The sequence below is a fragment of the Meriones unguiculatus genome, chromosome X, assembly GCF_030254825.1.
Source record: "Meriones unguiculatus strain TT.TT164.6M chromosome X, Bangor_MerUng_6.1, whole genome shotgun sequence".
NCBI lineage: Eukaryota > Metazoa > Chordata > Mammalia > Rodentia > Muridae > Meriones > Meriones unguiculatus.
Genome location: NC_083369.1, coordinates 33,007,935 through 33,034,300, shown reverse-complemented (window position 1 = coordinate 33,034,300; position 26,366 = coordinate 33,007,935). Strand labels below are relative to the sequence as shown.

Below are 26,366 nucleotides of genomic sequence, written 5' to 3'. Positions count from 1 at the left end.
CCCCCCATAAGCATTCTTCTGATGATTAAAAATCTTCTTACAAAACTTTCCTTTTAAATGCTATGCTACCTCCTGGTATCACTTCAAGCTAGGGACCAAGCCTTTATGAAACATTCTTGATCCAAATGACAGCATTAAAAATCCTGGTAAGTTTGGAGTGACTCTAACCAAGGAAATGAAAGACCTGTATGAAAAAGACTTCAAGTCTCTGAAGAAAGAAATTGAAGAAGATATCAGAAGATGGAAAGATCTCCTGTGCTCATGGATAGGTAGGATTAACATAGTGAAAATAGCTATTCTGCCAAAAGAAATCTACAGATTCGATGCAATTCCCATTAAAATACCAAGACAATTATTCATAGATCTTGAGAGAAAAATTATCAACTTCATATTGAAAAACAAAAAACGCAGAATTTCCAAAACAATCCTGTACAACAACAGATTGTCTGGAGGCATCTCCATCCCTGATCTCAAGCTGTACTACAGAGTAATAGTAATAAAAACGGCATGGTATTGGCATAGAAATAGAATAGTGGATCAATGGAACCGAATAGAAGATCCAAAATTAAACCTACATACCTATGGATATTTGATTTTTGACAAAGAAGCCAAAACCATTCAGTGGAAAAAAGACAGCATCTTCAACAAATGGTGCTGGTCCAACTGGATGTCTACATGCAGAAAAATGAAAATAGATCCATATTTATCACCATGCACAAAACTAAAGTCCAAGTGGATCAAAGATATCAACATAAAACCAGATACGCTAAATAGGTTAGAAGAAAAAGTGGGTAAGACATTGGAACTCATTGGCACAGGAGACAACTTCCTGAATAGAACACCAACAGCACAGGCAGTAAGAGCAACAATCGATAAATGGGACCTCATAAAGCTGAAAAGCTTCTGTAAAGCAAAAGACATATTCATCAAAACAAAGCGACTGCCTACAGACTGGGAAAGGATCTTCACCAACCCTATATCTGACAAAGGGCTGATATCCAGAATATATAAAGAACTAACGAAGTTAAAAAGCAGCAAATCAAGCAATCCGATTAAAAAATGGGGTAGTGAGCTAAACAGAGAATTCTCAGTAATACAGAATGGCAGAGAAACACTTAAAGAAATGCTCAAAGTCCTTAGCCATCAGAGAGATGCAAATCCAAACGACTGTGAGATTTCACCTGACACCCACCAGAATGGCTAAGATCAAAAACTCAAGTGACAACACATGCTGGAGAGGTTGTGGAGAAAGAGGAACCCTCCTCCATTGCTGGTGGGAATGTAAACTTGTACAACCACTTTGCAAATCAATCTAGCGCTTTCTCAGACAATTAGGAATAGCGCTTCCTCAAAATCCAGCTATACCACTCCTAGGCATATATCCAAAAGATGCTCAAGTACACAACAAGGGCATTTGCTCAACCATGTTTGTAGCAGCTTTATTCATAATAGCCAGAACCTGAAAACAACCCAAATGTCCCTCAGTTGAGGAATGGATACAGAAATTGTGGTACTTTTACATAATGGAATACTACTCAGCAATTAAAAATGAGGAACTCATGAAATTTGCCGGCAAATGGTGGGACCTAGAAACGATCATCCTGAATGAGGTATCCCAAAAGCAGAAAGACACACATCGTATATACTTACTTATATAGACCTATAAGATAGGATAAATATACTGAAATCTATCCACCTAAAGAAGATAAACAAGAAAGAAGACCCAGGGTATGATGGTCAATCCTCACTTAAATAGACAAATGGGATGGATATTGGATGTAGGAGCAAACAAGTAACAGGACAGAAACCTACCACCGAGGACCTCTGAAAGACTTTACCTAGCAGTGTATCAAAGCAGATATTAAGACTCATAACCAAACCTTCGGCAGAATGAAGGGAATCAAAAAAACAGGGGGCGGGGGGGCAATTAATACGTCCTGGAGAGGACAGGAGTTCCACAAGGTCCAAATATATCTGGGCACAAGAGTCTTTTATGAGACTGTTTCTCCAAACAAGGACCATGTACAGATGCAACCTAGAGCCCCTGCTCAGCCCCTTGGTAGCTCAGTATCCATGTGGGTACCCTAATAAGGAGAACAGGGACTGTTTCTGACATGAACTCAGTGGCGGGCCCTTTGACACCCCACCCCCGAGAGGAGCAGCCTTGCTAGGCCACAGAGGAGGACTTTGCAGCCAGTCCTAAAGACACCTGGTAAGCCAGTATCAGATGTAAGGGGAGGAGTTTTTCCCTTATCAGTGGACTTGGAAAGGGGCAGGGAGGAGATAAGAGTGTGAGGGTGGGATTGGGAGGAAAAGAGGGAGTGGGATACAGTAGGGATACAAAGTTAACAAACTGTAACTAATATTAAAAAAATTAAAAATTAAAAAAAAAATCCTGGTAAGTCTGAAACTTGTTATCAATGGCTAAGGGTATCCTGGATACCTCATCTGTGTTTGAAAATATGAAGTTGGTGCATTATTGTATAACTGATCCCTTTATCTGAGCATTCTGATGTGAACTCTGCGTGTTCAGTGTCAGAATTGAATCAAACTGTTCAATAGTAAGTTGTGTTAGAGAAATGGATAATTGCTGGTGTACAAAATGTTGTATTACCTTCAGATGAAAAAAATACCTAAAAAAGAAAATTTATACCTTATTTTACCTTTGAGTAGAATATATTTTGTGAAAAAAAATCTATTTTCAAAAAATAAAACTAGGAAGCAGGAAAAACATTTTCAGATTTCTTCTGATACTGCTAAGCCATGACCCAATTAAAAAAAAAAGAGAGAGAGAGAGATGTCTCCTGATTTCTCTAAAGTACAAATGGTCCTTAATGTTTCAACTTAATTTTTGTAAGTAAAAAGCAATAGACATTCAATAAAAGTATAACTAGTTTTTAGTTTTGATATTTTTCAGAGCTACAAATATGTAGTATAATCCTCTTTCTCAATGCTGGGTAGCTTCATCAATCTACATTTTACAGTGAATGTTATGGCTGAGACTGGATACTTCCATTTTATTTTCTTCACACATCAAGAAATATCTGTACATTAGTAAAGGCATGGACTCCAAAATCAGGTAATCAAGTCTCTCTAGAAAAAGTGTCAGATATTTATTCACCAACATATATAGAGTCTGCTAAAACTTCTCTTTGATAGACAATCCTGTTCTTACCTTCTTCATTTTAAAAGAGAAGAAAATTTGGAACTCACAAATATCTAAACCAAATCTTTCCTTTTCAAAGGCAAAGATTACTGCACAAAATTAGAAAACTGAAACAATGGGTGTGATTATTACACACATGTCAGAAGCATGGAACATGTTCTGACCTCTATTTGAAGTTACTCAGACACAGACTACTTCTGATTTTTATGACTTAGACTGTCTGAGAAGCAGCTAGATGTTACATGGTAACAGGATTACACAGTAATTAACTTTTTGTTTCTATTTACATTCCTCCATATAATATGTATTACTCTGGGTAGTTTCCCCTACAATGTAAAAGAGAGATAATAATCTCCACCATAAAGAATTTTTTGGAAGAATCAAGATAATGTCTATAAATTCTTTAACATAATGGTCAACTCACAATAAGCTACCAATAAATGTTATTCACTAATAGTGTTATTTTCAACATAATTTTATGCCCCCCTTCAATTTATATGTGGAAGAAGATAATGAGAAGGAAATGAGATCTAGAAATCACTGTCCACTTCCAACAACCTGCATACCCACCTCTCTCTTCTTCAAGTAATTGAATATTTCCTTGACATATATAGAATTGAGTGATGGATCACGATCTTCCTTTTCAATATTTTCCACTGTGTCACTGTCTTCCAGTAACATTAGCTGCTTAGAAATCATCAAAAAGGCATTAGGAAAGGAAGAGTGAAAAGAACATATTCATTTCACTTCACTGCCTTCTACCATGGTTTCTCAATTTTTAAGTATTCTGGACTATCACAGGTCATGTCTTGGCCCTGTAATCCACAAACTGTTCAGCAATCAGTATTTGCTTAGTATATGCCTGTTCTTCCCCAGGAACAAGGCATCCTTTTCACATGTAACTTCAAGTCCCTCTCTGTATATGTATGTTTATTTTACCAGAATGCCACCATGTATGTATACCATATACATGTAGTACCTGTAGAGGCCAGAAGGCACTAGATCTCCTGGAACTGGAATGACAATTGTAAGACGTCATGTAAGTACTGGGAACTGAACCTGAGTCCTTGGCAAAAGTAGCAAGTAGTGAGCCATCTCTCCAGCCCTAATTCAAGTCTCGCTTATTATTTCAGCTTTGTCACCTTCTAACATCCCATGTTATGCCTGGTAAATTTGGTCTGCCCTGATACATCTTAGTAGCTTTTCCTATATCTAAACCTTTATCTAGGTTGTTTTATTTCTAAATAGGGAACATTTCTCCTTCAACTTGCTAAATTTATTTCATTCTTCTAAGTTCCAACATAAATACTTCCCTCCTTGAAATATGTATTGGCCTTAATAAGCATAAATATTTTCTGATTTTTACGCTTCATCACTATAAAATCATAAATTAAAGGTATTCTACAATATCAGTTTGATATAAGAGGAACATTTCAAAGAGTACAGTATTTTTCCCCATTGCATGGGTAACCTCGGGGTGTGAAAGATAAGAAACAGGAGATTATGGATTACCTCTCATGAAATAAAATCAGAAGGTAGCCCACCCCAAAAAATATCATCTCTCATCGAGTGGCGGTTCCTCCCACGGGATAGTACAGATTGCTTAGTTGTTTAAAAAGCACATTAAAAAAATAAAAACACTCTTGATGTACTGGAGTGATGGCTCAGTGGCTAAGAATACCCACTGCTCTTGCAGAGAACCTGAGTTCAGTTCACAGCACCCATTCTGGGCAGCTGACAACTGAGTCTAACTCTAGGGGTTTTCGATGCCTCTTACTTATATAGGCACCTGAACTCATAGGCATAGACACAGACATATAGACACACACACACACACACACACACACACACACACAATTATATAATTTTAAAAAGATAAAGAAATAATACCTCAGTGTGTGTTCTTTCTATATCTGACTGAAATTCCTCGAAACAAGATTCATATGAACTGTACCTCATGACAGGATTGAAATTCTCCACACTGGGTACGACAGCAGTGGAATTGCCTGTTTTGGAATCAAAAGCATTGCTGGAGACATGAGGGTTATTTTCATTTTGAAAGACAAGGAATGATCTGACAAAAGCATCTTCATCAATAATAGTAGTCTCTTCCAAAGCCGGTGGATCTATAAAGGCCAACTGGTCTGCAGCAATGAGCCCCTCACTCAATGCTAATGTCCCCTTGAAGAGGGTATCTGTGTTGGACTCCTCAAAAGTTAATGTCTTTCTGATTGTATCATCCTTTTCAATGTCCAGCCTCTGATTAAAGGTCAAAGATTCCTTGGGGATTGCCCTCTCAGTGCTGGGATTCTCTTCCGAGGCCAGTGTTGTTTTAGTGCTAGATTTCTCCTGGAAGGCCAAGGGTTTCTTCAGAGTACATTGTTCAATTCTACGTTTCTCCACCAATGCCAATACTTCATTTAAGAGAGTCTCTATATTACTGGGTGGATTCTCCTGCAAGGCTAAGACCATCTTCTCCATATCAGGTTTCTTTACTAAGACCAGCACCTCTTTTAGGATAGTCACCAGCTCAGCTCTGTGTTTCTCTTGCAAAGCTAAGGGCTCCCTGATGCTGGTCTCTTGCAAGGTTAAGAATTCATTGTAGTGAGCTTCTGTGTAGGTGGTGTACTTCTTGAGGAAAGCCTCCTTAATAGAATCATCTTGTGTGATCAATGACTTCATAAGGGCAACCATCTCAATGCTGAATTCCTCCTGAATGTTTAAAGGTTTCTCAGAGGCCTCCTCCTCAGTGCTGGGATAGTTTTGAAAGTGCAGTGAATGATGACTTTGAGACTCATCAACATCGCTACTGCTGTTCTCATCCAATATCTTCTTTAAGAGGAATTCCTGCTCTAGAGCAACAGGCCTCTCTTTGCTTGAGTCTTCAGGGGAGGAATATCTGTCCCTACAAAAGAGCTTTTTTAAAAAGAACTCTTCTTCAGAAACACTGCCCTGTGAGTCAAACATTTTTTGGGAAGAGTCATTTTTAGTATCAGTCTTCTCTTGCAAGTCCAAAGACTTCTGGAATTTACATGTATCTTCATCAGCAGAACTATAAGAAGAATATAGGTCTTGTGAGAATAATTCTTTCTCATCACTTAAAGTTGATGATTCCTTACTGCATGCTCCTTCTTGATTGGTGGTCTCCTGTGAGGCGAACAGCACTGAGAGGGATAGATACTCTGGAATGGAATACTTTTCATTCAGTGAAGATGGATTTGGAAGGTACTCCACTGCAGGTTTCTCTGTAAGTGATCCAGGCTTTATAGAGAACAAATCCGTATCTTCATCAATTGTTTCTTGCCACTCTGACTGTGCTGCCCAGGAGGGTGTTGTATGAGTAGCATGCTTTCTTTTCAGTACAGATGTATTTTTTTCTTTCCTAAAGGATGATGACTCCTTAGACAGAGACTCTCCTCCTGAAGTGGCTGTCTGTAATACTAGTGGATTTTTCAAATGGAACTCTGTCTCCTGAGTAATAGTTTGCATCTGTAACTTGATAGGCTTCTTGGTAGAGGTTGGCTTCTTTATGATGTGTTGGTTCTTAAAGGATGAGGATAACTGAAAATGTGACTGCTCCTCAATGTGATGCTTTTGTGGGACTTGGGGCTTCTTCAGCTTGGACACTATCTCAGGACTGATGCGCTTCTTTTGCCTTGTAGATGGCCCCCGCAAAGAGGAATCTTTCTCAGTGGTAGACTTCTTAAAGGACAATGGCTCACTAGTGGTTGGTTCTTGTGCTGCAGGGTTATTGAAGAACACTCTCGTTTCAGTGAGCTGCTGCTGCTGCTGCTGCTGCTTCCTTAAAGGCAAACGCTTCTTCATTCGAGAGGCCTCCTCCACAATATGCTGCTTCTTCAAAACTGGAGCTACCTGAAAATGTAACACCTCCTCCTCAGTGATAGGCTTTCGTAGAGGCAAGGACTTTTCTACAGAGGATGCCTCCTTTTGAGTAACATGCTTGTCTTTCAATACAGATGGCCCATGGAAATGAGAATTTTTCTTAGTGGTAGATTTTTTAAAGGACAACAGCTCATTTTCATGGGTGACTGGTTGAACTCCCAGTGGCCTAAGAGAAGTGCCCTTTCCCTGAATGTCATTATTACTTTTAGAAGAAGACTGTTTCTTTGTATGGGTTGCTGCATTGGTACTATGTTTCCTCTTAAAAGTAACCGACTCTGTTAAAGTGACATCTTTGGTATTTGTATTCTTTCGTAACACCCATGGCTTCTTCAAGTTGTTTGTCTTCCGTTGAGTGTTACATCTCTCTTGCAGTGATGATGGTTCCTGTAAGAAAGACTTCACCTCGGTGGTAGGGTTCTTTTTCCTGAAATATGACTTTCTAGTTAATGACTTCTCTTTAGTGGTTACCACATTTGATGCTAATGATTTCTTCTTGAATGGGATCTTACCCCAAAGAGTATACCTCTCTTCTTGGATAGCACATTTATTCCTTAAATGTAATGGACTTGAGGTGAGAGTCATCTTCCTGGGGATAGGCTTCTTTAAATCAGTCACCTGGTAGATAGAAACAACATAATTTTAGCCGTTCATAAACAATAGCTTCTGGTGAAGCTGCATCCCTGAAAATAGGTACCTTTTATTCCCTAAAAATACTACCTCAAAGATGGATGCCTCTTCAGGTTTACTCTTCCCTTTAGAAGTCATCAGTTCTGTATCAAGTTCACTGTAATCTTCAGTCTTCTCCAGCAAGGTTAGTGATTTCTCCATTAGAAATGTCTCCTGATGACATGCACGATTCTTCGATGTCTTCTTCCTAAGGTGTGTCTCTTCAGTAGCAGGTCCCTTATTTAAGACTGTCTTTTGAAAGACAGATGGTTCCTCAGTAGTTCCTGTTTTATACCTGTTGGGTATACCCAGAATAAACTGTTTCTCTATGTCTGGCATAGTGAGGTAACTAGTTCCAATTCAGAATTGTAAATGAAACAAAGTCTGGGTAGGAAGAATGTAACTCCTAGTCCTCATCCACCATTTCATTCTGTTGTACATTAGTTAAAAGAAAAGGAAAGAGCTTCAACCCCAAGACAGTACAAAGGGTTAAACAAGATGTAAACTGTACCAAATCAAGTTAGTAACACCTTAGAGTTTCTATACCTATACCTTTACACTTTTCTACTTTTCCTATGAAATCCATGTTAGACTTTCTTACACATTGCTTATCACCATTACTTATATACAAAGTTTCTATTATAATACAAAGTTTTTCTATTATAAAAATTTCTATTATAATTATTATAATAGTATAATAATTTATAACACTTATTTGGATGAGTTATCTGCCTATGTATTGCTCTCTCATTAAAAGGGGTTATTTATCTTTGACTATCAGCACTGTGCCTTAGATAAAATGCAAGTTTAGAACTGTTATTGTTTGAAGGCTAATGACAGATCAAGGCTGGCAATTAATATTGATGGTATCTAACAATATTCTCTGTACCAAGAAGTATTCAGAGGATGTTTTCTCAAAGAAGGGAATAGAAAGACCAAAATAGAAATGTGTCACTTACATCAGATCTAAAACTTTGCTTTTTAATAGGATTTCATGATTAATGAGATTAACTTAGTCTAATCAATTCATTTGAAGAATAAAATAAAAACTAAGGTAAAGTAAAACCATTATCCTGAGCACGAGGAATAAATGTCTCCAAAGACTACATATCATATAATTCAATTTACATGAAATATATAGGATATTAGGGTATAGGGTAGTAGTTCTCAACCTGTGCACTATGACTCCTTTCTGGGGGTGGAGAGTTGAACTACCTTTTTACTAGGGTTTGCCTAAGACCATCAGAAAATGCAGATATTTATATTATTATTCGTAATAGTAACAAAATTACAGTTGTGAAGTAGCAATGAAAATAACGTTATGGTTGGGGGTCACTATAACATGAAGAACTGTATTAAAGGATAGCAGTATTTAGGAAGGGTGAGAAGCACTGGTAGGAAGAGTTGGAAAGTGAAATCCTAGGTTTGGTTTGTTTTGAAGGTGTTGACAGTTTTTAAAGTTATACAGTGGAAATAGCTCTAGAAACATTTAAAACAGCTATATTACAAAAGACAACAATTAATTAAAAGGAAATATCTTATAAGATTCTGCTCATCAAAACAAGCCCCCAGCCCATTCTGATGAAGACATTTAGAAGTTATCTCTATGCCTTTAGATATTCTAGGTATAATAAGAATATACATTTTCTGGAGCTAGCCTGTGTCCTCATTTAGGACCTAGGTAACCTCAAGCAAATTAATTCAGTGCTTCAGGTTTCCTACCTATAAAATTAGGATAAAAGCAACAGCTCATTAATAAGCTTGTTGTGAAGGTTTGACAAAATAAAATGCTTAATGACACTTAAAGGAATATTAAGAACAGTTAAGTAGCAATAAGTTACATAATTTAGGTAAAATCAACAAATTTGTAGAAAGTCAAATACTACCAAAGCTCACTAAAGAAGAAAATAAAAATAAATTAGATTTGTATGTAACTGAATTATCAACTGAAAATTTAACCACAAAGGAAAGAGTTCAGCCAGGCACGGTGGTACAGGACTGTAATCCAGGACTCGGGGAGGCAGAGCCAGGAAGATATTTGTGGGTTCTGGACCAGCCTGGTCTACAAAGAGAGTCCAGTACAACCAAGGCTACACAGAGAAACCCTGTCTCAAAAAAAGAAAAAGAAGGAAGGAGGGAGGGAGGGAGGGAGGGAGGGAGGGAGGGAGGGAGGGAGGGAGGGAGAGAAAGAAAGAAGAGAAGGAAAGAGAGAAGAGTTCAGTTCAGTTCAGGCTCAAATGGTTTGGTTTCACTGGTGAATTCTCCCAAAAACTTAAAGAGAACTTAAAACAGCCAACCCCTGACACTATTAATGATATTCTGCTATACTTGCAGACAGAAGCCTAGCATGACTGTCTTACGAGAGGCTTCTTCAAGCAGCTGATTGAAACAGATGCAGAGACCCATAAACAAACAATAGGCAGAGCTTGGGGAATCCTGTGGAAAAGTTGGGGGGCTGGTGATTGAGGGAGCTGGAGGGATCAAGGACACCACAAGAAGACCTACAGAGTAAACTATTCTGAATCCATGGGCCCTTACAGAGATTGAACCACCAACCAAAGAACATGCATGGGCTGGACCTTAGCCTCCTACACATATGTAGCAGATGTGTGGCTTGGTCTTCATGAGGGTTGCTTAATAATTTGATCAATGGCTATCTCTGACTGTGTTACCAGTCAGATCCCTTTGGATCCCTTTCACATGGCTGTGCTGCCTTGTCTGGCCTCGGTGAGAAAGGATGTGCTTAGTCCTGATGAAACTTGATATAACAGGATGGGTTGGTACCTATGGGGTCCTCCCTTTCTCTGAGAATAAGGGAATGGGAAAATTGGGGAGGGGTGTAAGAATGGGACTGGGAGTAGAGGAGGAAGGGGGCTACAATCAGGCTGTAAAGTAAATAAAATATAAACAAACAAATAAATAATTAAGAAAGGTGGAAACAGTTTCTAATTTGTACTTTAGGAGCAGTGGTATTATAATACCAAAAAACAGTAGTATCACAGGACAAGAAAACTATAAACCATTATCTCTTATGGATACGAATGTAAAAATCTCCAACAAAATACTAAAATAACAAATCTAGAAATGCATTTTAAAGGATGATCCACCACAGTCAAGCAGATATCCTAGTAGTATAAAGTTATTTTAATGTCTAAAATCCAAATATAGCATACTAACAGAACAAAACCCAATGATTACTATCAATAGATCCATAGAAATCATTTGACAAAATTCAAAACTTTTTCACAATAAAAACCACTCAGCGAACTATAAATAGAAATGAGATTCTTGGGCTGGCCAATACGGCCCAGCAGATGAAGGTGCTTGCTGCTCAGCCTGACTAATGACTGGAGATCAATCACTAGGATGAACATATACACACATAAATATGAAAAAAAGTTAAAGGAAAACACTAACTGAAATTAATAATTGTTTTTGTATGGTTTTTTTGTGTGTCTGTGTGTGTGTATCTAGACAAATGTACAGATAGATGGATGAACAGATAAAAGACAGACTGAAAGATGACAGATACAGACACAGACATGAGACACCCAGACAGACCAGTGGACAGACAGCAGAAGGCAGACTGAAAGAGGACAGATGGACAGACAAGAGACAGACAGAACAATGGACAGATGGACAGACAGACCAATGGACAGGCACCAGACACAGACTAAAAGATGACTGACAGACAGATGGACAGACAACAGTCAGACAGACAGACAAATGAACAAATAGATTAAAAAGATCATTAATTCTAGAAGAAGTGTTTGGCTGGATATATGAGGAGTTTGATTGGGGAGAAAAGCTAGAAAAGATACAGATATAGTGCACTCATGTATAAAATCCTCCACTAAAAATACATGTAAAAAGAAAATCAAATTCTTAAACCTGATAAAAGACATCTATGAAATCCTAAAGTTAATATCATATCTAATACAGACAGAATAATGCCTTCCTTCTAACATTAGCAAAAAAAAAAAAAAAAAAAAAAAGCAAAAATGGTGACTTTGAACTCATGAAAACTTCTACATTTTTCCAACATTCTAGCTAAGGCAGTTAAGTAATAAAATTAAATAAAGGCATCCCTATTAGAGAGAAATAATCTAAATTATCTATATTATCACAAAGACCACACACACACACACACACACACACACATATTCTTCAGGAATGCACCCAAAAACAGTTGTAGCTAATAGATGAGTTAAGCAAGATATCAGGACATAAGATGAAGAAACTAAATCATGGGTATTACCATTCCAAATTTGAAGATACAGAGTTATTGTAATAAAAATATTATAGTACTGGCACAAAAATGAACATGTAAACCAATGGAATAAAATAGAAACCTGAAACATAAGTACATGTTACTAGAGCCATCTAATATTTGACAAAGAAGCCAAAACCATAACAATGAAGAAAAATAGCATCTTGAACAAATGGCTCTGGGAAAACTGGATGTTACATGGATAAGAATAAAAATAGAACTTTATCTACCACACGGCACAAAAATTATACCCAAATACAACAAAGGCTTCAGTTTGAAACTGAAAACACATTAAAACTTCTAGAAGAAACATAAGCGGTACCTTATAAGATACAGAAGTAGGAAAGGACTTTTTGAATAGGACTACATTTGCTCAGGAATTAAAGCCACCTATTGACAAGTGGAACTTCATAAAATTTAAGGCTTCTGCACAGCAAATGGGACAAAGGCTCACAGAATGAGTGAATCTCTTTGCCAGCTGCAGTATATGTGACAGAGGATTAAGATCCAGAATATATAAGGAACTCAAATCAAAACAAGAGTCAGGAAAAATGGGCTATAGATCCAAACAAAGGGTTCTCAACTGCAGAAATAAAATTTGCTAAGAAAAAATAATTGCTAAAAAAAAAAAAATCTCCAAAAGTGTTCATCTGTAGTATTTAGGGAAATACAAACTAAAACAACTTGGAGATTTTATCTCACTCTAGTTAGAAAGGATAAGATATAATACTTGTAAATCACAACAGTGACCAGCATGGCAAGATATTACAGTGACACCCCTATCTTGCTGGTAACCAACAGCTGTCTAATTAGACTTAAGGGTCCCTCAACAGGAAGAAAATCATGTCTGCTACTGGAAACCTAGCCAACTTCCCAGGGCTAGCGAGGTTACTGATCTTAGAAAAGAACCTACGACTGCTGCTTCACTAAACCAGGATAACTCCTAACTGCATTCTAAAATTGATCCCTATAGCTACAGATAAGGGTAATTCCCAACTTTCATCAAAGAAGCTTGTCTTTGCAGCAGGTGGAGAGCATTAGAGAAAACCATAACTGGTCAAGACACGGAAATCAAATGACCATGGAATATCCACCCCCAGTTGATATATCTAGAACACAACAGACACACCTAAGACTTAGGGAACGTTGCAGGGAAGTAGGTGTAAAGATTATAATAGACAGAGGACCAGGAAAGCTGCCGTGAGATGTAGCTCCTAAAATGACAAGAAAGTTACATCCATGAAATCCCACCAATATAGTTGTCTAAACAAGACCTGAACAATGACAATATCAACAGACATGCTAATGTGGAGGCAGAAAAATCTTTCAAGCCTCACTCCTACACAAAGAACCACAGGCAACTAATGACTTCCTCAGTGATGAGCCCCATAAATAGTTATTCAATACCAAATCCTAAAATCCTGTACACATAAGCAACACTAAATGGACTTACCATATATATATAACAATACTAATCAAAGAAAAGTAGGATATAAATTTAGGAGGGGATGGGAGCATGAATGGTGTTAGAGGAAGGAAAAAGGAGGGAAATGTTGTAATTATATTTTATTTAAAATAAAAAATTAAAAGACATAGAAGAGTATGTGATTACAGCAATGTCTCTATTAATAGTAGCTATTACTCATTCTGGTAGCATTATTAGGATCCATTCCACTAAACCCTGAATAAAGAGAAGAATGTTCGTTTCCTGCTAAAGCCAGAATAATAAAGATGTTCAAGAGAAAATACCATAGTGAATTAAGGTCAAATATGTATACACACCCCCAGGAATTACACTTAAGCGACAAACTAAGGAAGAATAAATGCTAATATTCTAGTTTGATTTCTCTCAACTGACTGAGTGGCAATGTTCCCTGTGGGTCATGCTTGTTAATTTCTGGAATTCCCAACTTTTACCTTTCTATTCCCAACTTTTACCTTACTCAATAGAAGCTATGCTTAGCTGTGTTATAGTCATCTGTCTAATCTATGCTTAGCTGTGTTATAGTCATCTGTCTAATTTATTTAAATACTGATTGGTCAGGACCTAAAGAAGTAATTATAATAAGGAGATATGTGACATGAAAGCAGAAGGGAGGGCTATCTTGGTTAGGGAAATAAGGGAACCAGCCTGAAAGACACATGGGCACAAAGAAGGGTAATAGGTGAGGCTAGTGAATTGGAACAAAATATAGCCACACATAGGCATAAAGAAGCCATAGTAAATCTCATGCTTTGTATGTTTGCTTAAAAATTAAATTTTAAAACAGTGAAATTTTAACTGTAAATGCCCTAGTAAATCTAAAGATTCAGAAGAGAGAAAGAACAAATAATTCTGAGAAGAAGGAGTCAACACATTTTCTGTAAAGACAATATATACTAGGCATGGTAGCCCACACTTGCAATCCCAACTTATGGGAGACTGAGGCAGAAGGATCATGAGTTTAAGGTCTGCGGGCTACAAAGTCTCAAAGAAAATCTAAAAGTTTCATAATTTCACGATAATCAAACCTTTTCTGGCAGTGTAAACACAACAACATACATAGTGTACAGACATGAGTGTAGCTCTGTATGTTTAATAAAATTTTATTGCTGGCCAAAATAAGGGGGATTAAGAATAAAAAGGCATCACCGTACTTTTTAAGTCTTCTTCTAGTAAATGCTTTCCTAAGGGTAAATTATTTTTTCTAATTTACTTGTAGAACCTCTAATAACTGGAAGGCACATGTTTGGGGTGCAAAGAGATCATTTCCTTCTAGTAGCAGGACAACTATCTTCCATAGCTTCTAATTACATAAGCAAACTTGTATGCTATCAGCTAGCTGCTGAGAGTTCAGGAAATAGACTCCCCCACATAGACTAGTTCAAAGAGGGACTTAATTAAATAAAATTATCTTGTCCAGTTCAGGAATGATTATAGCATTTTCAATATGCATAATCACATACAACTTGTGGAAAAAGAAAGAAGAGACCTATAACTCCAGCAACCACAGATGGTCTTTCATCAGCACCCTAAGGTAATATGGCAGTCACCACTGTGCCTCACTAAAAATGTACTTCATGGAGATAAAATATCATAGTCTCTCCTTTATCATTTGAGACAATGTCCACTGAGTCTTCTCTTACCTTTTTGTTTTTATCTGAACACTTTCACCAACTCTCTTGTTTGTCCTTTTGGAAACACGGCTTTTAAGCTCTATATTGCCTTCCTTCTTTGACTGGACTAATTGACTTTGAGAAGCCTACAACCAGACAGACATACAGACAGAAACAAAGAAGAAAATAAATTAAGAGAATCACAGATTATCAATAAGTGGATCTTAGAAGAAAGTCTTGACACATTCCACACCAGCTTATTTGGACTCTCCCAGGAGTAATAATCTAAAAATTTTATAACAGATATGGCACTGGCTTCCATGCCAGGCATATTGACTCATGAATAACTGACAAGAGAGTTTGTCTTATGTTCTGACTTAAAATGTACAGAGGGTATGAGAAACATGACTCTGTAGATACCACATAAGCATGAAAGTGAAACACCTATACACATAAAAGTAGATAAAAATTAAAAATTATATTGTTTGCATAAGCTAGTCATACTTTCTTGTAGCAGTCCAAATGCCTTGTCTTATTCCAGCTTTACATATAACATAACAAAAACACACATATATATTTATAACATATGTTATAATCTGTACAAAAAAAGAGATTGTTTTAATAGGGGTCCAAGGCAGACAACAATCCTTATACAATCATTCCCCATGGAGTTAAACAAAGTCTGACTGGTGTTTTAACAGTCATAAGAATGCTTTACAGTAGAGGGCAAGAACAAGCTCATCAGGATTTGCTGTAGTCTGGGTGAAGTAGACTTTAAAAACTTATGCCCCCTGAGGGGGGAGCAGCTTTACCAGGCCACAGAAGATGACAATGCAGCCACTCCTGATGAGATCTTATAGGACCTCCCCTATCAGTGGACTTGGGGAGGGGCATGTGTAAAGAAAGAGGTGGAAAGGTGGGCTTAAGAAGGGAGGAGGGAGGGGTTTATGGGGGGATACAAAGTGAATAAAATATAATAAAAAAAAAACCTATGCTGGTGCTCATCTGTCAAGTAGAGATGATTGTAGTATCTATTCTATGGGGTTTTAGCAAGAGAAAGTGGGTTGATACAAGCAAAACTCCTTAGACTAATTACTTGAAACATCATAAGCACTAACTAGGTATCAATTATTATGATTTTCTAAGGAAATAGCTACCTTTGTCCTGCCTTTATATTAAATTACCAACTTGTATTATTTCAGATTTTCCTATCACCTTAACTTTATTCAAAGTTAGGTGACTGCTTTTGGCATACCTAGATATTGAATTCATGGATTCTAGTTGTTAAGCCCCTGGTTGTCATGCCGCTAGAATGGTAGTGCCAAATAACAATGTCCAAAACATCAGCCTGGGCTTAGCTCAGGCTGGACTCCCCTGGGTATAAATCATTTACTTCTGCTGATTTCTGCAATCCACCACGTTTGACCCTCAAATTTAAAGTACATCTCTTCAGCTGTTTTTCTCCTCTATCTTCTCAACCCACTTGTCTAACCTCACCTACTCAGTATCCTCTCAAAGCTGTCTGCTTTCTTGCTTGCTCAACAAGGGTCTTACTGGTATGCCACAGAAGGGTTGCTATCATGTAAATAAAAACCTAAATTCAGCATTTCTCAGAAATCTTGTGAAGCAAGTTTTTCAGGAAAAGCCATTACGTCCCTTCACATCGCCTAGTGGTCTACTATTGAGGGCAAAGTACATCTAGCTCCTGATTAATACAAGCAGTCTGTAACAGATCAAAGTTCCCATGCCAAATCCCAGGTTTTTCTGGCCTGCACTTCTCCTACCACTACCTGTCCCTGAAAAACTGATAAAGTTTTCCCTGCTGCCTGCTATTTTATGTTTTCTGTCCCCAAGAGACAGCCTGGAAGTGTGGTTCCCCAAATAAACTGCCTTTCTACTCACGGAGGGGTCTAGTTTGGTAGTTTTACTATGCCTTCATGTACATATGGTGACAAACCCTGGGAGAGACACTTGGGCCCTGAAAGTCCCATCCCACACATAACTAAACCAAACTGACAACTTGAACCTCCTGAGTACAGATCAATTGCCTCTACTTGCTTTTTCCACCCATCACATTCCATTACAAAATTTAGAGCCTGCTTTTCCAGCTGTTTTCCTCCTTTACCTGCTCAACTCATTTGTATTTCCTCTTCTACTCATTATTCTTTCAGAACTGCTTACTTGCTTACTTAACAAGTCTTACTGATATGCCACATGGCCTCCCCTATATCCTTTCTGGTACCCCATTATATGGACGAGGGATGGCTTGTGAAGCAGATTTCTGTTTTTCAAGAAAAGGGACATCTTTCCACATGATCATGGGCATCTCTCTTACAAATCTAAGTCCCCTGAGAATGCCCTCAGACTGAGATTTCATGCTATGGCACTTATTCCTTACCATGTCACCCTCCCTATGTCTCCACTTCTGTGATACTGGCATCCTCCTTCCAGTGGGACTCCTATTTATGAGCCCTTTCCTAAGTCTTTCCTATCTCCTTGTTGCTTTCCTTCTGAGATTTTATTGACACCCTTTCTTCAAGAGCGTCTCTCTTGACAACACATGCTGGAGAAGTGGTGGAGAAAGGGGAACCCTCCTCCACTGCTGGTGGGAATGTAAACTTGTACAACCACTCTGGAAAGCAATCTGGCACTTTCTCAGACAACTAGGAATAGCGCTTCCTCAAGATCCAGCTATACCACTCCTAGGCATATATCCAAAAGATTCTCAAGTACACAATAAGGACGTTTGCTCAACCATGTTTGTAGCAGCCTTATTTGCAATAGCCAGAAGCTGGAAATAGCCCAGATGCCCCTCAGTGGAGGAATGGATGCACAAATTGTGGTATATCTACACAATGGAATATTACTCAGCAATAAAAAACAAGAAAATCATGAAATTTGCAGGTAAATGGTGGGATCTGGAAAAAATCATCCTGAGTGAGCTATCCCAGAAGCAGAAAGATGCACACGGTATATACTCACTCATATAGGCATATAATATAGGATAAACCTACTAAAATCTGTACACCTAAAGAAACTAATCAAGAGGGAGGACTCTTGTTAAAATGCTCAATTCCTATCCAGAAAGGCAAAAAGGCTGGACAAAAGAAGAAGGAGAAAAGAGGGAACAATTCAGGAGCCTGACACAGAGGACCTCTGAAAATCTCTGCCCTGCAGACTATCAATGTAGATACTGAGACTTATGGGCAACCTTTGGGCAGAGTGCAGGGAATCTTAGGAAAGAAGTGGGAAATAGTAAGATCTGGAGAAGACAGGAACTCCATAAGGAGAGCAACAGAACCAAAAAAATCTGAGCACAGGGGTCTTTCCTGAGACTGCTATTCTAACCAAGGACTATGCATGGAGATAACCTAAGACCCCTGCACAGATGTAGCCCATGGCAGTTCAGTATCCAAGTGGGTTCCATTGTAATAGGAACAGGGACTGTCTCTGACATGAACTGATTGGCCTGCTCTAGAATTACCTCACCCTGAGGGGGAAGCAGCATTACCAGGCCACAGAAGAAGACAATGCAGCCACTCCTGATGAGACCTAATTGCCTGGGATCAAAGGAAGGAAAAAAAGACCTCCCCTATCAGTGGACTTGAGAAGGGACATGCATGCAGAGGGTGGAGGAAGGGAGGGATTGGGACAGGAGGAAGGAGGGAACCACGGGGGGGGGGGAGGATACAAAGTGAGTAAAGTGTAATTAATAAAGAAAAATAAAATAGAAAGAAAGAAAGAAAGAAAGAAAGAAAGAAAGAAAGAAAGAAAGAAAGAAAGAAAGAAAGAAAGAAAGAAAGAAAGAAAGAAAGAAAGAAAAATTTTTGTGGAAAAAAAAAAGAGCGTCTCCCTCCCTCCGTCTGACCAACCATGGGCTCTTCCCATTTAGAATTAGACTCATCAGCTCCTCTTGCCTGCCTACTCAAATTTCTTTCCCTCCTCAGACTCAGAGATACTATTAAGCCCTGTTGCATTATTATTATTATTATCATTATTATTATTATTATTATTATTATTATTATTATTATTATTGTAAACATGGCTTCAATACAAGCTTGAAAATCAGTCTCAATGTAAAAAAAAAAATGGTACATTCTATTACCAGATCTTCATGGATTGTGACAATTTCTGCCACAGCACAAGGTGGTAAAAATACCTTATCTAAATTTTCTTTGCTTCCCCATCTCCTCTCTCCTGATCACTGAGCTCAGTCTTACAGAGATCCAAATGTCTTGTAGGTAAGGATACTATTGAAAATTTTTCACATGCTGTTTTACTTTACAGAAAAGCTGGCTCTGGGGATGGGATGTGGCCTACACACTTTAGATCGTTTGCCTCCAAGACCTCTGTTTTGGGTCAAGCTGCCCTCTGACTCTATCATAGGAAAAAGAACAAGAGAACAAACCAGGAAAAAGACACTATGTGCTTGAGAACGGCTCAAAAAATAAACTAACAGAGGTTATCATTGCTTATATAATGGTATTTAAATTTTTAATCAAGAGAATTATATATAAAATTAATATAGCTAAATGTAATCACATATGTTTAGCCCTCTGAATAGCATTCTCCTTTTCTTGGTTTTGTTAAATAAATGTTCTGCCATTTAAAGACATGGCTATCTTTGAAGCTTCTTCAAAAATGTCAACTATTTCTTTTTCTATTGGGATCTGTAAGATCATTAGGAGGGTGGTTTAATACAAATCTGTAATATCCCAGGCAGAGAAAAAAAGTAGTTTAAAACTTGCAACAGGAAAAAGGTTGATAGTTAATAATCTATGTAATCTTAATTTGCTACACCATACCACATATATAACTTGGATTCAACTCTTATTTAGGAAAATAGAGATTTTTCTTTTTTAGAATAAGGAGGCAACACCAAGCCTCCAAGATGGTTTATTTTACTTTGTTTTCCTTAGACTAAGGAGACAACACCAGGTGTCTAAGATATTTTGCATAAGGATGAAATTTTATATGATGATTTTTGTCCTAAGAGTAAAAAAAAAAAAAAAAAATAACAGATGGGGGCAAAACCATGAACAAGGTTTATAGAAAATGGGATTTAGGAACAACATATGTTTGATGATTAAGGTTTATAAACTCTTAAGATTATAATGGTCTAGTCACCTTAACAGAAACTTACTGAAAGATGAATGTCTAACCACTTGTGTCTTGGCTAACTTTGTTAGGCTTTAGCTACTTGAGAAAAACTATAAAAGGACCAGGAAAATGAGATTCCCAGTATCTCTATGGACTGTATTTATACTTTAAAGGTTATTTTCATACTAAAGGATCTTTAGCTTAAAAAGTTATAAAGTTATGCCCAAAACTTAACAAGGATAAAACTATGAAATCCTAATCTTCTAAAAGTTACTAACTTATTATAAATTGTCAAAGATAATTAAGGCATAAAGTTACTGTTCAGTCACCTTATAAATGATCAGATTTTTTAATCTGCTCAAAACCACCTTTGTAGTGATGCAAAATACAAATGTAATTTATTTACTAGTATAAGCTTGGAGAAAGAAACCAATTTTTATTTCTCTTTATATAGTGTTCTGTATATTTTGTCAAAGTTAAGCCTGAAGCAAATAACTGAAAACAAACTTAAAATAAATGCAAAGTTTGTTTAATGTACATGATGGCCCTTACACCATCAGAGATCTTCTGAATACGGCATTTAAGGTATTGAATAAAAGGGAGGAGCGGGAAAGGTCCCGAAGTTACCCATGGTAGACAGACATACCTGCTTCTGGCAGCAGCCCTGAGGCCACTTCCAAAGAAAATAGTATACCAACAGACTCCGCCTAAGACCTGCTTCAAATTGGCAACACTAGTCACTGTATGAAGTACTTCACCTCACCTGCCACAAGGACCCTGCCCAAACTGTGGACAGCAGGACACTGAAGGGTCAAATCTCCCTCTTCACCTTACCAATGTGGGTGTGTCTCCCAAGTTCCTGCTTCCACAGAAAAATCTCTTGTATTTGCTAGGCCTTGTGGCTGAATATTGATGATGCCCTGAGACCTTAATTCCCAACAAAATCATCAAAATTATCACTAGAGTTGCCTAAGGAAACTTTCCAGAGAGTGGGCAAGACTGACTTTTTTATTATTAAATTTTTATTTTTATATTAATTACAGTTTATTCACTTTGTATCCCAGCTGTAGCCCCTTCCATCCCTCATCTCTTCCCATGCCCCTCTCTAAGTCCACTGATAGGGGAGGTCCTCTTCCCCTTCCATCTGAGCCTAGCTTATCAGGTCTCATCAGGACTGGCTGTACTGTCCTCCTCTGTGACTGGCAAGGCTGCAACTCCCCTTCACAAGGAGGTGATCAAAGAGCTAGCCATTGAGTTCATGTCAGAGACAGTCCCTGTTCCCCTTACTAGAGAACCCACTTGGATACTGAGTTGCATGGGCTACATCTGAGCAGGGGTTCTAGGTTATATCCATGAATAGTCCTTGGTTGAAGTATCAGTCTCAGAAAAGACCCCAGATTTCTGGTTCTGTTGCTTTCTTTGTGGAGCTCCTGTCCTATTCAGATTTTACTATCTCCCCCTTCTTTCATAAGATTCCTTGCACTCTCCCCAAAGTTTGGTCATGAGTCTCAGCATCTACTTTGATATACTGCTGGGCAGAATCTTTCAGAGGCACTCTGTGGTAGGCTCCTGTCCTGTTTCCTGTTTGCACCTTCTTCCAATGCCCATCCCGTTTGTCTTGCTGAGTAAGGACTGATCATCTTACCCAGGGTCCTCCTTCTTGCTTAGCTTCTTTAGATGTACAAATTTTAGTATGTTTATCCTATATTATATACCTAATATCCACTTATAAGTGAGTGTATACTGTGTGTGTCTTTCTGCTTCTGGGATACCTCACACTGACATTTTTAATTGATAAGGACGTCACTTGGTCCATACTTCCACTCACCCCAGTAAAATTCACCCTTCTCAGATTTCTGTGATGGGTGTTGATGGCTATTCCCACAAGCGTAGTGCTATAGATCCTCTCCTCTATAGCTTGGTAGATACAAGGGGTAGTTTTTATTGTGACTATGACTAGGCTAATTATAGACTTTAAATCCAGGGAGACAGACGTTAAGGTCAATCCTACAGGAAAGAAAAATGGTCTTACCCCAAACTCTCATAGTACTTGAACTGACAAATGTTACCTTGCACTATAATTATTCTATCATAACTCATATCCAAAGCATAGGGAGTCATCTCTGGATTTGAGGTAAATATAATCTCCCATAGTTTTTGTAGTTATTTACAATTCCATATACAAGTCACTGTTTACAGGCTCCAGAGAGCATATAAATTGACCTAAATGGATATACCAGTAAAAATAGCCTCTAGTTTGTGAAAGTGTGTCATTGACTACAAATACATTCTGCTGTCAGCATTCTGAGAGATTTAGGGTCTGCTCATAAACTGAAAAGATGCCTCAAGGCAAAGAACATTTAAGGCTTATGTAAAGCTACAGAAGAGTAGGGTTAGCATACTCACATTACTGAGATCTTCAAATGCTGATCTCGTTTTTGCTATGGCTTGAAATGAAGGTGATGATATTGTGTGGTTATCTTCTCCATTCTATAAAAACAAGAGACAAATGAGCATGGACAAGTGTAAACAACCCCTTTGTGAACTTTGGGTCACATGCAGGTTTCAGATAAACTCTACAATGTCCAAATAACTGGGACATGTATAATAAATCCCATGAACTACAATAAATATTTATTTTGGTACCCAAAGATATTTAAATAGTCACTTAAGAATAAATTCACTGATGATAGGAACAAGACTATGAAGAGATTAGATGATTTTCAGTAAAAATTTCAAAATGAGTAAAAACAGCTTGGTGGAGCTAATTTATTCTCCTCCTCTTCTCACAGTTATGGTTATACCACCCAAGATTAACTATCATTACTACTAGTGATCTTTCAATAGGAATAGCTCCAGATAACTTAGTTAAGTAACACAAGTAATTAAGAGTGTCTTGAACCAAATGAACTGATTTAATACATATTCAATAGGAACAAACCTAAGTTCTAGTCCAGAATCCACCCTCTACTAAATATTGACCTTGGAAGAATCACTCAATCTATGAGACTCAATTTTCTCATCAATATTATTGGAATGATAACCCACCTTATAGAGACTTTATTACTACAAAATAAAATAGTTTTTCATTATTTTATTAACTAATTCAAATTACATCTCAGTCATAGGCCCCCTACCTCATCTCCTCCAAGCCTTACCCTCTCCCCTGTAACCCTTTCCCCTATTTCTTAGAATAAGGGAGTCTCTGCCTAGACACCCTAGCTCATCTGTTCATATGAGGACTAAGTTTGGAAAAATATATATTTGAAAGTGTTTTGCTGTAACTGTAATAAAGACTGAACACAGAGTCTTGCATAGCCTAAGCAAATTTTTTACAATGAGGAATGTATTTTTAAGTCTGCATAAATTGTAAATGGAAAAAAATAGTACTATAAAACTATGTAGTTCTGAATTCTTGTAAACATCACAAAATAAAAGTTTTATTTTAAGAAAATATTTTGTTAATACAGATTATCTGTAACTATTATTTGATATGTGATACTTATGGGGGAGAAGAGAAGTGATCAAGGATAGGAGGATGCTGCATACTTTAAACAACAAGGATTTTCTTTCTAGGTACTGTGTATGTGCAAATGCCTTACCCATCACCAAGTGACTAACACTATACCTATGGAGATAGAAGTAGAAAAAATTCACTCTTGTAGTATTTTTTTTTATCCTTTAACAGTTTCTTCTTGGTGAATATCTACTAAATCTCAGATTTCTCTTTTAAACTTATAAAGACAACATCTTCTACATGTAGAAAAATGCAAACAGATCCATATTTATCACCCTGAACAAAACTAAAGTCCAAGTGGATCAAAGACCTCAATATAAAACCAGACACACTAAATCGTTTAGAAGAAAAAGTGGGGAAGAGCCTAGAACTCATTGGTGCAGGAGACAACTTCCTGAACAGAATACCAACAGCACAGGCAGGATCTAAGAGCAACAATCAATAAACGGGACCTCATGAAACTGAAAAGCTTCTGTAAACCAAAAGACACTGTTTACAGAACAAAACGACAACCTACAGACTGGGAAAGGATCTTCACCAACCCTATATCTGAAAGAGGGCTGATATCCAGAATATATAAAGAACTAAAGAAGTTAAAAAGCAACAAATCAAGTAATCCAATGGAAAAATGGGGGTAGTGAGCTAAACAGAGAATTTTCTGTAGAGGAATGTAGAATGGCAGAGAAACACTTAAGAAATGCTCACCATTCTTAGCCATCAGGGAGATGCAAATCAAAATGACCCTGAGATTTCACCATACACCCATCAAGAATGGCCAAGATCAAAAACTCAAGTGGCAACACATGCTGGAGAGGATGTAGAGAAAGGGGAACCCTCCTCCACCACTGGTGGGAATGCAAACTTGTACAACCACTTTGGAAATCTGGAGCTTTCTCAGACAATTAGGAATAGTGCTACCTCAAGATCCAGCTATACCACTCCTAGGCATATATCCAAAAGTTGCTCAAGTACAGAACAATGACATTTGTTCAACCATGTTTGTAGCAGTTTTATTCGTAATAGCCCGAACCTGGAAACCACCAAGATGTCCCTCAACTGAAGAATGGATACAGAAATTGTCTTCAAATTTTCTGGTTCTGTTGCTCTCCTTGTGGGGTTCCCGTCCTCTCCAGATCTTACTATTTCCCACTTCTTACATAAGATTACATGCACTATGTCCAACAGATGGCCATAAGTCTCAGCTTCTGCTTTGATAGTCTGCAGGGAAGAGCCTTTCGGAGGCCCTTTGTGGCAGGTTCCTAGGTTGTTTCCTATTTTCTTCTTCTTCTGATGTCCTTCCTCTTTGCCTTTCAGGATGGGGATTGAGCGTTTTATTCAGGATCCTCTCTCTTGATTAGTTTCTTTAGATGTACAGATTTTAGTAGGTTTATCCTATATTATATGTCTATATGAGTGAGTGTATACAGTGTGTGTCTTTTTGCTTCTGGGACAGCTCACTCAGGATGATCCTTTCTAGGTCCCAGCATTTACCTGCAAATTTCATGATTTCCTTATTTTTCATTGCAGAGTAATTCTCCATTGTGTAGATATACCACAATTTCTGCATCCATTCTTCAGTTGAGGGGCATCTGGGCTGTTTCCAGCTTCTGGCTATTACAAATAAAGCTGCTACAAACATGGTTGAGCAAATGTCCTTATTGTGTACTTGAGCCTCTTTTGGATATATGCCTAGGAGTGGTATGGAACCAGAAAATTTGAACACAGGGAACTTCAAAGAGACTCATACTCCAACCAAGGACTATTCATGGAGATAACCTAGAACCCCTGCACAGATGTAGAACATGACAGTTCAGTGTCCAAGTGAGTTATATAATAATGGGAAGAGGGACTGCCTCTGACATAATCTGATTGGCCTGCTCTTTGATCACCTCCCCCTGAGAGGGGGAGTAACCTTACCATGCCACAGAAGATGACAATGCAGCCACTCCTGATGTGATCTGATAGACTATGATCAGAAAGAAGGAGAGGAGGACCTCCCCTATTAGTGGACTTCGGAGGGGCATGCGTGAAGATTGGAAGGAGAGGAGGGAGGGGCTTATGGGGGGATACAAAGTGAATAAAGTGTAATTAATAATAAAAAAGAAGCCACTTAGGAAAAAAAACATGACATATATATAAAACATTTACTAATAACAGACCTGAAAAAAAAAGAAATTGTGGTACATTTACACAATGGAATACCACTCAGCAATTAAAAACAAGGAAATCATGAAATTTGCAGGTAAATAAACAGTGGGAAATGGAAAAGATCATCCTGAGTGAGGTATCCCAGAAGCAGAAAGATACACACTTATAAGTGGATACTAGACTTATAAGATAGGATAAACATACTAAAATCTGTACACTTAAAGAAGATAAACAAGAAAGACGTCCTGGGGTAGGGTGATCAATCTTCCCTTAGAATAAGACAAATGGGATGGACATTGGAAGTAGGAGAAAACAAGTACCAGGACAGGAGCCTACCACAGAGGGCCTCTGAAAGACTCTTCCTAGCAGTGTATCAAAGCAAATGCTGAGAATCATAACCAAACTTTGGGCAGAGTGCAGGGAATCATATGAAAGAAGGGGGAGATAGTAAGACCTGGAGAGGACAGGAGCTCCACAAGGTCCAAATATATCTGGGCACA

General features: G+C 37.9%; 1 protein-coding gene across 1 annotated transcript in view; it reads right to left on the bottom strand.

Annotated features, from left to right (window-relative positions):
• Ccnb3 (cyclin B3) overlaps positions 1-24,830 on the bottom strand; it is a gene marked incomplete at its 5' end in the record, with an annotated part of 58,383 nt that extends 33,553 nt beyond the window's left edge. The window contains 6 exon segments of the mRNA XM_060374629.1: positions 3,737-3,850; positions 5,057-7,684; positions 7,784-8,084; positions 15,117-15,247; positions 22,608-22,689; positions 24,805-24,830. Coding sequence (XP_060230612.1) covers positions 3,737-3,850; positions 5,057-7,684; positions 7,784-8,084; positions 15,117-15,247; positions 22,608-22,689; positions 24,805-24,830 — 3,282 coding nt within the window.
• Between the last annotated feature and the right edge of the window lie 1,536 nt (positions 24,831-26,366).